Raw genomic sequence first — 13,140 nt, forward strand, 5'->3', positions numbered from 1 at the left:
CTACAATTTCATTTGTCGAAATCTAGTAAATCTGTTCACTTTTGTAATTTTCACCTCGCTTCAAGAACCGTAATAGGCACCCAGGATTCCGTTGTTCCTGTTTTCTTACGAAACTTCCACCTTCGTACCGAAAGTTGAATACACCCCCCCACATGTAGTCGAGCAAATCTCTCTGGCAGCTTTTCCTCAGCTTGTTTTTCTCTCTTATTTTTCGTATCTCATCGGGGACGGAAGTGCCTTTTTCACAGATGCATCTAAGACTGATTCACTCCCGCATTTAGGCGCTGCTTATTTTTCCCCCGACATTCCAATTCAGAGGAAGTATAGGTTGGATGGCGGCTTCTCCGTTTACTCGGCCGAATGCATCGCCATTATTTGTGCCATCGATTGCATCTTGGAAAGAGGTATCAAAAGGTCCTCGATATTTACTGATTCCCGCAGCGTGGTGGAGACTGTGTCCAACGAATCGTTGAACAGAGATCTCCCTTACTTGATATTTGTATTGAAGAACAAGCTGAGGTCAGCCTTTTTACAGAGTCTTGATATCACCCTAGTATGGATTCCTTCCCATGTGGGGATTCTTGATAATGAAACGGCGGACTTCCTGGCGGGGGAAGCTGCCCGGAATGGTGAAGCGATCGACTATCTCCCTCCCCACACTGACTTTTACTCTGTTGCCCGGGAGAAGTATCACACAACGGTTGAGAGATACTTGCGTGCGCAAGCAGAACTTCGCGGCGCGCAGTATTTTGGCCTTTACCCGACCTTCGCGAAGCGTCCTTGGTTCGATAGATTTAATCTTACTCGCATTGAAATAGTAACTGTTTGTAGAATCCGAGCTAACCATTATAATTTGAATTACAGCCTTTATAGATGTGGCATTATCAGACGACCGGACTGTCCTTGTGGTTGTCCCAGACAAGATATTCAGCACATATTGTGGTCCTGTCCACTGTTAAGGAATCACCGGACGCAACTGACGAGCTCGCTCGAGAGGGCCCTGGGTGCGCCTCCTCCTTATGACATTTTTCAGATCCTAAAATATCCTACTGTCAAGGTCATAAATCCTCTGTTATCCTTCCTTCGTAAGACTGAAGTGCAGATATAAACAGGCCACTCAAGCACTGGCTGAATCAACTTGATTTGGAAAAGTGAAATTATTGGAAGATATTTGGCAGCATGGGCGAAAAATAATATTGCCCAGTGCCAAAACAGAAAAAGAAGAAGAAGAAGTATTTTGTCCAGATGGAGGGACGCCACACATACTCCTGCGTTGTAAACTTAAGAGAAAAGTGTATTACTTGTTTTGTGAACATATTAGCCTAATAGGAGGTCTGTTCTTTATAGCTGAACTGGCTACACTGGGCTGCACTAGTTCAGAGGTTATCCTTTTTACTCTACATTGGGAGGAAAGAGATAACCTCTGAACTAGTGCAGCCAAGTGCAGCCAGTTCAGCTATAAAGAACAGATCTAGGCATGTACCTGGGTGCTTATTACGGTTCTTGAAGCGAGGTGAAAATTACAAAAGTGAACAGATTTACTAGATTTCGACAAATGAAATTGTAGATACTCTAGTAAATTTCCTCACTTTTGTTATTTTCACTTCAGCCGACGGCACACGGTACGATTTTTCGTACTGGATTTGATAAGATTTAGTAAAATACTAAGAATGCACCAATCGGAATGCAGCATTTCTAATATTTTACTAAATCTTATCAAATCCAGTACGAAAAATTGTACCGTGTGCCGTAGGCTTTCGTTTCAAAAACCGTAATAGGCCCCCTGATGGCTAAACTTCGTTTTTTTGCCAATAAATAATAATAATAAAAGCGGGCCATGACACCTCTCATTCTTCTCTCTGTTAGTTATTGATATCGTGAAAAGTTGTGGATGATACTGTTATCGTGACCTGCATCGTATAATCGCAATTTATAAGTGTACTATATATCTTTTACGTCATTTTTATTGATATAAGGTTTTATATCAATTTTATAATGATTAGTGATAGATAACGAGAAATGGGGAGATAGGGGTGCCTATTACGGTTCTTGAAGCGAGGTGAAAATTACAAAAGTGAACAAATTTACTAGATTTCGACAAATGAAATTGTAGATACTCTAGTAAATTTCCTCACTCTTGTTATTTTCACTTCGTTTCAAAAACCGTAATAGGCCCCAGGGATTATTGAAAATGTTCGCTGGTGAAAGTCGTTTTTTCACATATACTTCTATTGTATCGCACATACGAGAATAATTATCAGTGATTACACAATTGTTTTAATCTTAAATGACATTCTCTATTACGTATTCTATTACAATCTACGTATATACGTAATATACGTACTCTCTACGTATTCTATTACAGAATATTTGAGAGAAACAGAGAGGCCTCCATTGAAAAGTGATTGAGATATTATCTATTTATCAAAGAAAAGTTATGTTAGTACATTGACTGAATAAATTTAATTTATTACATCAAGAAAAATCTAATTGTTAATTAAATTGTGTTTGATATATTCAATATTATGGCTCTCCAATATTCAGTAAATACAGGCGATAGCAATTTAGATACTAAGATTATTGAATGGCTGCAATGGAATAAGGTATGATATTTATACTAATAAACTTGATAGATATATTTGATTTAAAAATATAATCACATTTGTTACACACTAATGATTATGTTTGAATTATACAAATTTTTGTACTTGATGTTATAGGATCCAAAAGCAAAAGAACAGATAATTGAATACTTGAATAATGGACATATTAAAATGTTATCAAAATTGTTTCTCAAAAGACTTGAATTTGGGACTGCAGGTCTTAGAGGTCGAATGGGACCTGGTTATAGCCAAATGAATGACTTAGTCATTGTGCAGACTGGTCAAGGATTAATAAAATATTTAATTGATACCATATTTGATGTATCGCAAAAAGGCATCGTTATAGGATATGATGGACGTTATAATAGTAAAAGGTAAACTATTCATATAAAATATTTGCATTAAAATTCAACTTATATGTATGATATTGAGAATTAATTTAATTTTCAGGTTTGCTGAATTAACTGCTGCAATTTTCATAGCCAATGGTATTAAAGTTTATTTGTTTTCCAAAATCAGCCCTACATCATTTATACCTTATACCATATTGAAGTACAAGTGTGCAGCTGGAATTATGGTGACTGCGTCTCATAATCCAAAAGATGACAATGGATATAAAGTCTATTGGCAAAATGGAGCGCAGATTATTTCACCTCATGATAAAAAGATTCAAAGTTATATTCTTAATAATCTTGAACCATTTGAATCCTTATGGAATGTGGATGAAATCTATAGTAGCTCTTATTATGAAGATCCAAGAGAGGATATTATGCAACTTTATTACCAAGATCTAAAGGAAACGGTTCTATATCCTGAAGTTAACAGGGACACCACGTTGAAATTTACATACACTGCCATGCACGGTGTTGGATATGAGTATATGAGTGCCGCATTTGAGGCAGCAAATTTGAAGGTAATATTCTCATATCCTAATTCTCAAGATATTTATTTAGTCTATTCTCCTAATTTAATAATTCTGTTTTATTTATTTCAGCCATTTATAACAGTAGAGGAACAGAAAGAGCCAGATCCAGAATTTCCAACAGTGAAGTTCCCAAATCCGGAAGAAGGGAAAAGCGCTCTCAATCTTAGTATAAAATTAGCAAATAAAAGCAATTCGTCTATAATACTTGCTAATGATCCAGATGCTGACAGACTTGCATGCGCAATGAAAACAAAAAGGTTTGCAAATATATAATTCATAATCTAAATTTATATGTTAAACAGCAAAATATACATTTGACGATCTTTATAGTGGAGACTGGCATGTCTTTTCTGGAAATGAACTCGGTGCATTATTAGGTTGGTGGATGATCCACACTTATCAAGTTTTGCATCCTGATGTTGATATGAGTGATGCATATATGTTAGCATCGACCGTTTCCAGCAAAATCCTAGCTTCAATGGCCAAGAAAAAAGGTTTTAATTTTGAGGTTTGTGCATTTGATGTATATAATAAAAGTAAAAGAGAAAATATTGGTTTGTCTTAAATGTAGTGAAAAATATTTCATTTTCTTGGACAGGAAACTTTAACAGGCTTTAAATGGATGGGAAACAAAGCTATTGAATTGATGGAGGAAGATAAGGATATCTTATTTGCATATGAAGAAGCTATAGGTTTTATGTGTGGCTCCAAAGTCTTAGATAAAGATGGTATTAGTGCTGGTGTACGTGTGGCTGAATTAGCAGCTTATCTTGAAACAATAAACTTGACCTTATTAGACAAATTACAGGAAATATATCAAGAGTATGTTAGATTTTGCGTTTATCAAAATCTAAAATATTTTAATATACTATAATAAATTTATAATTTTGATATTATATAGATATGGTCATCATGTCAGTGACAATTCTTATTGGATATGTCATGACTCAGACGTTATTAAGGCGATATTTGAACGACTGAGGAATTATTCTAGCAAACCGGATACAGTAAGTATCATTTTAACGTTTATATTTTAAAGGTTTTTTTTATAAATATTTAGAAAAAAAACAAACAGAATACATTCTCTAATTTATACTAATTTATCTACATCACTCTAATTTATGCTAATTTATTCACATTATTCTAAATTATACTAATTTATCTACATCACTTTTGCCTTAACCAAATTTATATGGAAATAGAATAATATTATATATCTGTAGGAATAAGCTTTTGCTACAATTACAAGATTTAATAAATAATTTAAATAATTTTATATTGTGTATATATATGTACATACAATATAAAATTATTCATTAAATCTTGTAATGTAAATGTAAAACAAGTTGGAAATGGTGTGTGTGTGTGTGTGCGCGCGCGCGCGCGTGTGTGTGTACATATATATATATATATACAGGGTGACCCATTTTAACTTAGGCAGCCAAATAACTCGAAAAATAAGCAAGATAGATGGAATTGTTAATTGCAAATTACATATTTTTTCTTCGAAACAACTATGTGTTTTCTTTACACCAATTGATTCCTCTCATTATTTTGTACATAAAACTATTAAGGTAAGGTAATCGAAAAATGAATATTTTACAAGATATTTTACGGTTTATGTAAAATTAAGAAATTATTTCAAGCCTCATAACTCAAAAAGTACTTAACGAAAATGTACTTAATTATAGTGTTTTGGAAAGCTCTCGAGATGAGCTACAAGAATGTACAAAAATATATAGGATGTTCCATTTAAAAAAATTGAAGTGACCTTCACGTGACCTTCAAATGACTCTTCAAGGTCAAACCAATGATACCATCTTATGGCCCCCTCGAAACCATACAACTTTTGTCTAAAACATTTTTCTCTATCTTGCTTATTTTTCGAGTTATTTGGCTGCCTAAGTTAAAATGGGTCACCCTGTATATATATATATATATATATATATATATATATATATATATATCATTTCTAACTTGTTTTACATTTACAAAAATCATGTTCATAATTACATTTAATTGAAAAATATTTTTATTAAAAAGAAAAAGTATTTTTTTTTCTTGATATACATATATAAAATATCACATATACATATATGAAAAATTATATAAAGTGAAAGTTTTCTATATCAGTTTTCTATATTTTATAATATTTTTATCACTATGATGTAGTAAGCACTGTTTAATACGCAGTTAATGTATTCTAATTTGCATCTAATGGTATATGCTTACAAGGTCGACAAGTATATGTGATGCATGAGATAGCATTATAAACTGACTAACCATTTTAAAAGTATGATAAAGTCCAAGCGCCGATCGAGGTATTAGTGCATGTATCAGTCTAGGTGACTGATGTGTAGTTTGTAATTTTCATGGTAAAATATCAACAAACATAAAATGTAAACATAGACATGTGATGTGTATGTGATATATATGTAGAATTAGTAGTGATACTTATTGTTAGTAGAAAACATCTTTTGTTGAAATGTATACATTTTTATCTTTTGCACATATAATTATTAATGGATTTGTGCTGCAATGATATGTAATATTTAATAACAATATCAAACAAAAGTGTTTTTAACAAAATTTAGTAAAAATTGTTCTCTTTTTTTCTTTGTCTTTTCTATAATGTTTGCTAAGATGACACAAAATAATGTCCACAATAAGTATGTAAATATGGCTGCTGTAACAATGACACTTTTGCCTTCTGTGCTTCTTGCCATTTTGTTTATTCCGTTAGTACAATCATTATATCATCTAACACCATTTTTTATGGAAGAAACCAAAATAAATGAAGTGTAAGTATATTTCATAATTATACTTGTTTATATAAGTTACTTTGGACTATTATACCAATTAATTTTTTGTATGAGTGATTATTGTATTATATGCATTTTAAAGGTCAAAAATGATAAACAAAAAAGTTATTAATGCAAATGAGAAGACTTCTTTTTACATAGATGTTTACATCTCGATTAAAATTATATTACATGATTAAGTTCTTCACTTTTTTACTGTTTCTTATAAAAATCTTAATATAATTTTTTAAATTATAGTATCCAACCGGAATTCTGGAAGGAAAATATATAATAACTGGTGTTCGGGATTTGACAACAGGATATGACAATACAAAACCTGACAATAAAGCAACTCTTCCTATATCAAAATTTAGCCAAATGATTACATTTACATTTAAAAATGGATTAGTCACTACTTTAAGAACTAGCGGTACAGAGCCTAAAATAAAATACTATAATGAATTATGCGGAGCACCTGGAGAGTAAGTTCTTTGCAAATATTTTAAGATAATTTATCTTTATCACTATCTTTTATTTAATGCTAATAATACTTTAATATATCTTAACATAGATCTATTTTAACATAGATATGTGAAGTATTCGAAAACCATTGAATATTTTTTAAATAGCAGATCCTTTATTTTGGATGTGATTATTTTAGATTTTTCCTAAGCAAAAAGTTTTCAAAAAATATTCTTTGCAAATTTCCAATTTCTTTTTAGTCAAATATTTGTGTAAGCTTTAAATTAAAATTCTATTAAATTAAATTCCATCTAAAATTAAGTGAAAAATATAATTTGTTAAATGTTCTAATTTCACAAAAATTAATTTACAAAAATCTTTTTTAATCACTTATTCACAATTCAAAAATAAATTTTAACAGTTTTGGTTAAGAAAGATTATCTTTAAAGTATCTAAAGAATCTGCTATTATAATAATATCTAATAGCTTTATAACTTGTATATTAAAAATTGTGTGATTTATATCTAAAAATGTACTATCGCGTCATATTTAATATAACATAAATTTATTTTAGAGACTTAACTAAATTGAAGAGCACTCTCAAGGAAATGGTATCAGCTATTGTAATAGAATTCCTTCAACCTGAAATTAATGGACTTATTGCACGTGAAGAATAAATTATGATAAGAACTATCATATTATGTGTGTGTTATATATAAGGATTTTAATTCGAATGCTTAAAATGCAATGTCATATCAGTAGGTCATATAAGCTATTCTATGAATATTCTGCTGTAAAATTGCTTCAAATATGTTCAACACATAATTTTATTGAAATCTTGTATGTTATTATTGCATTATGAGTTTATAACATATTTGCGATGCAATAATTTAATTCCACTAAGAAATAAAGGTTTTGTCATAATTTTCAAAATGGCTGTGTACTATTTTATATTATTGTTAAAATTGAGACTTCCGGTTGACAGGCGATAGAGGAAAGTACTAGTAGTTTAGAAGGAAAGTAAAAGAGAGTGAAAATTGTGTAAAAAGAGGAGCTGAGCCGAAAGGAGAGTGAAGTGAGTGAGCAGAAGATAAAAGGAAAACGAGGAAGTGAAGAAGAAAGAGGAGGTGACGGGAAAACAGAAAAATCAAGGAAAAAGTCAGAAGGCGGCTGTAGAGGTTAGAAATAACCTCAAAGGAAAAGCAGAGAAAGTAGGGAAGAGAAGCCGGCGAGGATAGTCGGTAGGTAACAAAAGAGATCAGGAAGAAAGGTCAGAAAGTTCGAAAGGAATGCAACAGATGGCGAAGGTGGGCAGACCGACGGGAAGCAAAAACAAACCGAAAGAAAAAACGTTGGAAAATTTCGGGATGAGCAGGGACTCAGAGGCGGATACAGAAAGGAAGATAGAAGGAATAATGAGAGCTTGCAAAGACGAAACGGTAACAGAAATGAAAGAACATTTAACGATGGTGATGGAGGAGATAAGGAAAGAAATGATGGAAGAGATAAAAAAACAAATGACGGAAGAAAGGAAAGAGAGAGCAGAAGAAAGAAAAAGAGAGAGAGAAGAATGGTCGAAAGAAAAAGGAATGCTGGAGAGAAGAATAGCAGAACTAGAATGGATTAATGAGAGAAAGGAAAGGAACGAGAGGAAAAATAATATAGTGATCAGAGGAGTAAGTTGGAAGACAGAAAATCTGGAACAAGAGATAACGGAATACATCAAAGAAAACATAGAAGTAAACGTAGAGATAAAAAGAGCGAACAAAATTGAAGTGAGAGGGAGCAAGGAGATAATAATTGCTGAAATAAACAAATGGGAACAAAAGAACAACGTGATGAAGAAAAAGAATAAATTGAAAAAAGGAATAATAATAGATAACGACCTAACTAGGAAAGAAAGAGAGATACAGCGAAGACTGAGAGAATTAGCAAGAGAAGAAAGAGAAAAAGGCGACGGAAGAGTAAAAGTAGGATACAAGAAAATATATATGAGAGGAAAATGGTACAGCTGGAATGGAAAAAAAGAACAATTGGAAGAAAGAGGAGGAGGCAAAGAGTGAAGGCGCGATGGACAAGGAAAAGAGAGAGGAGAAGAAGAGGAAAGAGGCCTAAAAATCTGCTTCTGGAACACAGCTGGAGTAATAAACAAATGCGAAGAGACATGGAAATACTTAGAAGAATTTGATATAATAGGCTTAACTGAAACATGGCTGGAAGAATACACATGGAACAAAATCAGGAACAGATTGCCAAACAAATTCGAATGGTTCTGTATTCCAGCAACCAAAGAAAATAAGAGAGGCAGAGCCAAAGGAGGGATAATGACGGCAATATGCAAGGAACTGAAAGGAGTAAAGGTTAAAGAAATTAATAAGGAGGCAATGGAGATAAGTCTAACGCATAATAGAAACAAATGGAGAATTGTAACACTTTATAGCAGAAATATCGAAGAAATTCTAGAAGCAATAATGGAGGAAATACAGGAGGAAGAGGAGAGCCATCTCATGCTGGGAGGAGATTTCAACGCGAGAACGGGAGAAGAAGGAGGACCGGTAGGATCAGGAGAGGAGGAAGAAGAAGAGAGAAGAAGATCAAAGGACAAGGAGATAAATAAAGAAGGAAGAATATTGATAAACAAATGCAGGAAAAGAGGTTGGATGATTCTTAATGGCAGTTATGGAAAAGAGGGAGAATGGACGTATATCGGGGAACAAGGAGCGTCAATCATAGACTACGTAATAACAAATGACAAAGCTATAGAAGAGGTTAAAATGGTAGGAGAAGGAAACAGGACTGAATCGGACCACATGCCAATAGAGGTAGAATTGACGGGGATGGAAAGGAAAAGAGGAAAGAAAAGTGACATGATAATAAAAGAGAAAAGCGTTTGGACGGAAGAAGGAGTGATGCAATATCACGAAAAATGCGAAGGATGGCAATGCACACAAGAAGAGAATGGGCGGATATGGAAAGAATTAGAAGGGAAAGTAAATAACTCGATTATGAAAATCAAGAAGAAGATAATACCATGGAAGTTCGGAAAAAGAGAATGGCACAGCAAGGAATGGAAGATGAAGAAAAGGGAGCTAAGAAAGACACTTAGGAAAGTGAAAAGAGACAAGATAGACAGAGAAGAGTATATTAAAAGAAGAAAGGAATATAAAATGGGGTGTAAGGAAGAAAAGAAGAAACATGAGAAAGAGGAAGAAGAAAGAATAAGATTAATCAAAACAGAGGCAGAAGCATGGAGATATATAAACAGATACAGAAAGAAGAGAGAAGAAGTAGATGAAGAAATAAGTACGGAGGATTGGAGACTACATTTCATGGAATTACTAGGAGGAACGGAGGAGAGGTGGACAATAGAAGAGAAAGAAGAAGAAAAAGTACAAGAAGAAAGGGAGGAATGTTACAAGGAAGAAGAAGAAGAAGAAATAACTAGAGAAGAGATGATAGAACAATTAAAGAAGCTGAAAAAAGGGAAAGCACCGGGAGAAAATGGAATAGAGAACGAAGCATGGAGGTTAATGCCGAAAGAAGTAGGGGAAGTATTGTTTAAATTGTTGAACAAAATCTGGAAGGAAGGAGGAATACCGGAGGAGTGGACCAAAGGGATAATAAGCCCAATATACAAGAAAGGAGATAGGAAGGAGGCGAAGAACTATAGGGGAATAACACTAATGGATACGGCATATAAAATATATGCTAGCATACTGAACGGAAAGATGAAGAAGGTGGCGGAGGAAAGGATGGAGGAGGGACAATTCGGTTTCAGGACAGGAAGAGGGACAACAGATGCAATCTTCACACTGAACTACATAGTCAACAGGGAATTATCAAAGAGTAAAGGTAAGATCTTTGCCTTCTTTGCAGACCTCAAAGCGGCATTCGACAGAGTGGACAGAGCAAAACTAGGAGAGATGCTGAGGGTGGCAAGGATCGGAGAGAGACTGAGAAGGAGAATTATGGAAACATACAAAGAGACAAAGAATATAGTAAAGGTTGGAAATAGAAAGTCCAAAGAATTCTGGACGAAATGCGGAGTCAGACAAGGATGCCCCATGAGTCCAACATTATTCAATATATACATAATGGATCTGGAAAGAGAAATGAAAAAGGAGCAAACGGGAGGCGTAGTGATAGGAAAAGAGAAACTATGGTCGATAACATATGCAGACGATATTGTGTTGATGGCGAGAAGCGAAGTAGAACTTAAAGGGATGATGAAAAGATTTAAAAGATACATTGACAAGAAAGGATTAACCTTAAGCGCAGGGAAATCAAAGGTAATGGTATTCGAGAAAGGAAGAGGACGCACAAAGAGAAGAGAATGGAAATGGGGAGAAGAAGAAATAGAAGAGGTAAAAGAAATGAACTACCTAGGTTACATTATGCAAAAGAACGGCGGAGCGGAGAAACATATAGTAGAAAGAATGAGAAGAGCGATGGTGGCGATGAAGCAGACCTGGAGCATAGGAGAAAGGATATTCGCGGACGACTACGAAAGAAGAATAAAGATGTTTAATGCGTTAGTAGGAAGCGTGGCTCTATACGGGGCAGAGATATGGGGATGGGGAAACGAAGAAAGGATGGAGAAAATAAAGAGGAAATATATAAAATGGATACTGAAACTAGACAGGAGGACACCAAACTACATACTGGAAGAAGAAACAAAAATGAAGGAACTGAGAACGGAGGCCATAAAAAGAGCAATAAAATATGAAGAAAAGGCAAGGCAATCGGAGAAGAAGATAATAATAGAATGTATGAAAGAAATAGAGAAAAGGAGAGAAAGTGGAGAAGAAAGTAAATGGGAAAAGAAAAGGAGAAGGATACTAGAGGAGGCAGACATGGGTAAAGAAGAACTGAAAAAGAAGAGAGAAGAAGGGGAGACAGAGATATCCGAAAAGATAATGGAAAGAATTGAAGAACGACAAAAAGGAGAGGAAGAGGAAAACAGAGGATTCAAGATATAACGATATATATAAAAAGATAAAGACAGAAGGAGTACCGAATTATCTGAAAGGAAAAAAGAGTAAGAAAGATAGGAGCAGAATTGCAAGATATAGATGTGGTAGCGAAGTGAGAGGAGGATACTACTGGAAGGAGGAGACAGAAAGAGAATGCAGGATATGTGGAAAAGGAGAAGAAAGCCTAAAGCATGTACTAAAGGAATGCGAAGCAACAAAAGACGAAATATCAATGGAAGAATTCTTGAGCGAAGAGGGAAACGGATTGAATATAATGAGAAAAATAGACAAGATACGAGAAGAGAAGAGGACGGAGAAGGCGGATAAAACCATCGCAAGTCAAGGAAACCCGAGGTGCAACGAAAGATAGAGACAAGAAGTAATAATGACTAAGAACAACAACAAAATAGGAAGCCAAAGAAGCCAAAGAAACCAAAGATACCAAAGATACCAAAGATAATAAAGATAGAACACAAAGAATTACTAAACTACAAAGGGAGATCTAAGAGTTTTTTACACACTCCATATAACATATAATACATAACATTTAACATTTTACTCATTTAGACTAGATTAGATTAGATAGGAGCTAAGACAGATAATGTTTTCTTATTCGCAACGTTATTTTCATTATATTTTTATTTTATTTTTGATTTTGATTTTGATTTTATTCTGATTTTACTTTTATTTTACTCTTATCAGCAGTTACAATTTAATTTAATTTAATTTTATCTTATCTTATTTTATTTTATTTTATTTTATAATATCTCATATTACTTTCCCCGCCTGTTACGCTAAAGTTTAGATTTTAGATTTTAGATTTTAGATTTTAAATTTTAGATTTTAGATTTAGATTTTATTTTATTTTATTCCATTCAAGTACTGTAACTTACACCTTACACTCTATACACTTTATATATTATACTTTATTCTATTTCTATTTCTATTCTATTTTAATTTTATATATTATATCACATTTTATATTTTATATTTTATACGTTAATGAATACAAAACTTGTAAAGCTCTGTAAGACTGGAAGTCCATCCAAAGCCGTAAGGCATGGATTAAGAACAATAATAAATAAATAATATTATTGTTAAAATTGTTGAAAAAAAATTGGTCAAATTGTGTTCATGTATTTTTTCTACTTTTATCATTAATATATCAATTTTAAAACATAATTTACAGAAAAATATTCAGAATACTTTTTTTATATTTATATTTAATTTTGCAATTAAGAAAACTTAAAATCTATTAAAATTTATTAAATAAAAAACAAGTAAATAAATAATTCAATAATTATAATTTCAACAATTCAATCTAATAGTCCAATTATTAGTAATTCTAATAAATGACAAACCAATTATTTATTGAA

General features: G+C 33.0%; 2 protein-coding genes across 3 annotated transcripts; both read left to right on the forward strand.

Moving 5' to 3' along the window:
* Positions 1 to 1,729: 1,729 nt before the first annotated feature.
* On the forward strand, positions 1,730 to 7,938 carry Pgm2a (phosphoglucomutase 2). Of its 2 annotated transcripts, XM_083078887.1 has the most exons (10): positions 1,730 to 1,938; positions 2,366 to 2,603; positions 2,721 to 2,977; positions 3,054 to 3,516; positions 3,598 to 3,785; positions 3,859 to 4,036; positions 4,127 to 4,350; positions 4,430 to 4,535; positions 6,588 to 6,811; positions 7,366 to 7,938. In XM_083078887.1, the coding sequence occupies exons 2-10, from the start codon at positions 2,526 to 2,528 to the stop codon at positions 7,466 to 7,468; spliced, it is 1,821 nt and encodes a 606-aa protein (XP_082935013.1). In that variant the 5' UTR covers positions 1,730 to 1,938; positions 2,366 to 2,525; the 3' UTR covers positions 7,469 to 7,938. The 2 variants fall into 2 exon arrangements, with proteins under 2 accessions (XP_082935013.1, XP_082935014.1); XM_083078888.1 differs by lacking the exons at positions 1,730 to 1,938; positions 7,366 to 7,938 and adding an exon at positions 6,172 to 6,329 and having other exon boundaries at positions 2,192 to 2,603; positions 6,588 to 6,765.
* Positions 7,939 to 8,849: 911 nt separating this feature from the next.
* On the forward strand, positions 8,850 to 12,867 carry LOC145959745 (uncharacterized). Its single transcript, XM_083078885.1, has one exon. The coding sequence runs from the start codon at positions 9,116 to 9,118 to the stop codon at positions 11,768 to 11,770; it is 2,655 nt and encodes an 884-aa protein (XP_082935011.1). The 5' UTR covers positions 8,850 to 9,115; the 3' UTR covers positions 11,771 to 12,867.
* Positions 12,868 to 13,140: the final 273 nt, after the last annotated feature.

Source organism: Camponotus vicinus, unplaced genomic scaffold (genome assembly GCF_025532165.1).
Source record: "Camponotus vicinus isolate PSW18456_S1 unplaced genomic scaffold, iyCamVici1.0 SCAF_1, whole genome shotgun sequence".
NCBI classification, from domain to species: domain Eukaryota; kingdom Metazoa; phylum Arthropoda; class Insecta; order Hymenoptera; family Formicidae; genus Camponotus; species Camponotus vicinus.

Excerpts from the sequence above, each read along its gene's own strand:
- LOC145959745 (XM_083078885.1), top strand. The coding sequence starts at position 9,116 with ATGACGGCAATATGCAAGGAACTGAAAGGAGTAAAGGTTAAAGAAATT.
- Pgm2a (XM_083078887.1), top strand. The coding sequence starts at position 2,526 with ATGGCTCTCCAATATTCAGTAAATACAGGCGATAGCAATTTAGATACT. Across the intron at positions 2,604-2,720 it reads AATGGCTGCAATGGAATAAG|GATCCAAAAGCAAAAGAACA; the intron begins GTATGATATTTA and ends TTGATGTTATAG. Across the intron at positions 4,351-4,429 it reads TTACAGGAAATATATCAAGA|ATATGGTCATCATGTCAGTG; the intron begins GTATGTTAGATT and ends GATATTATATAG.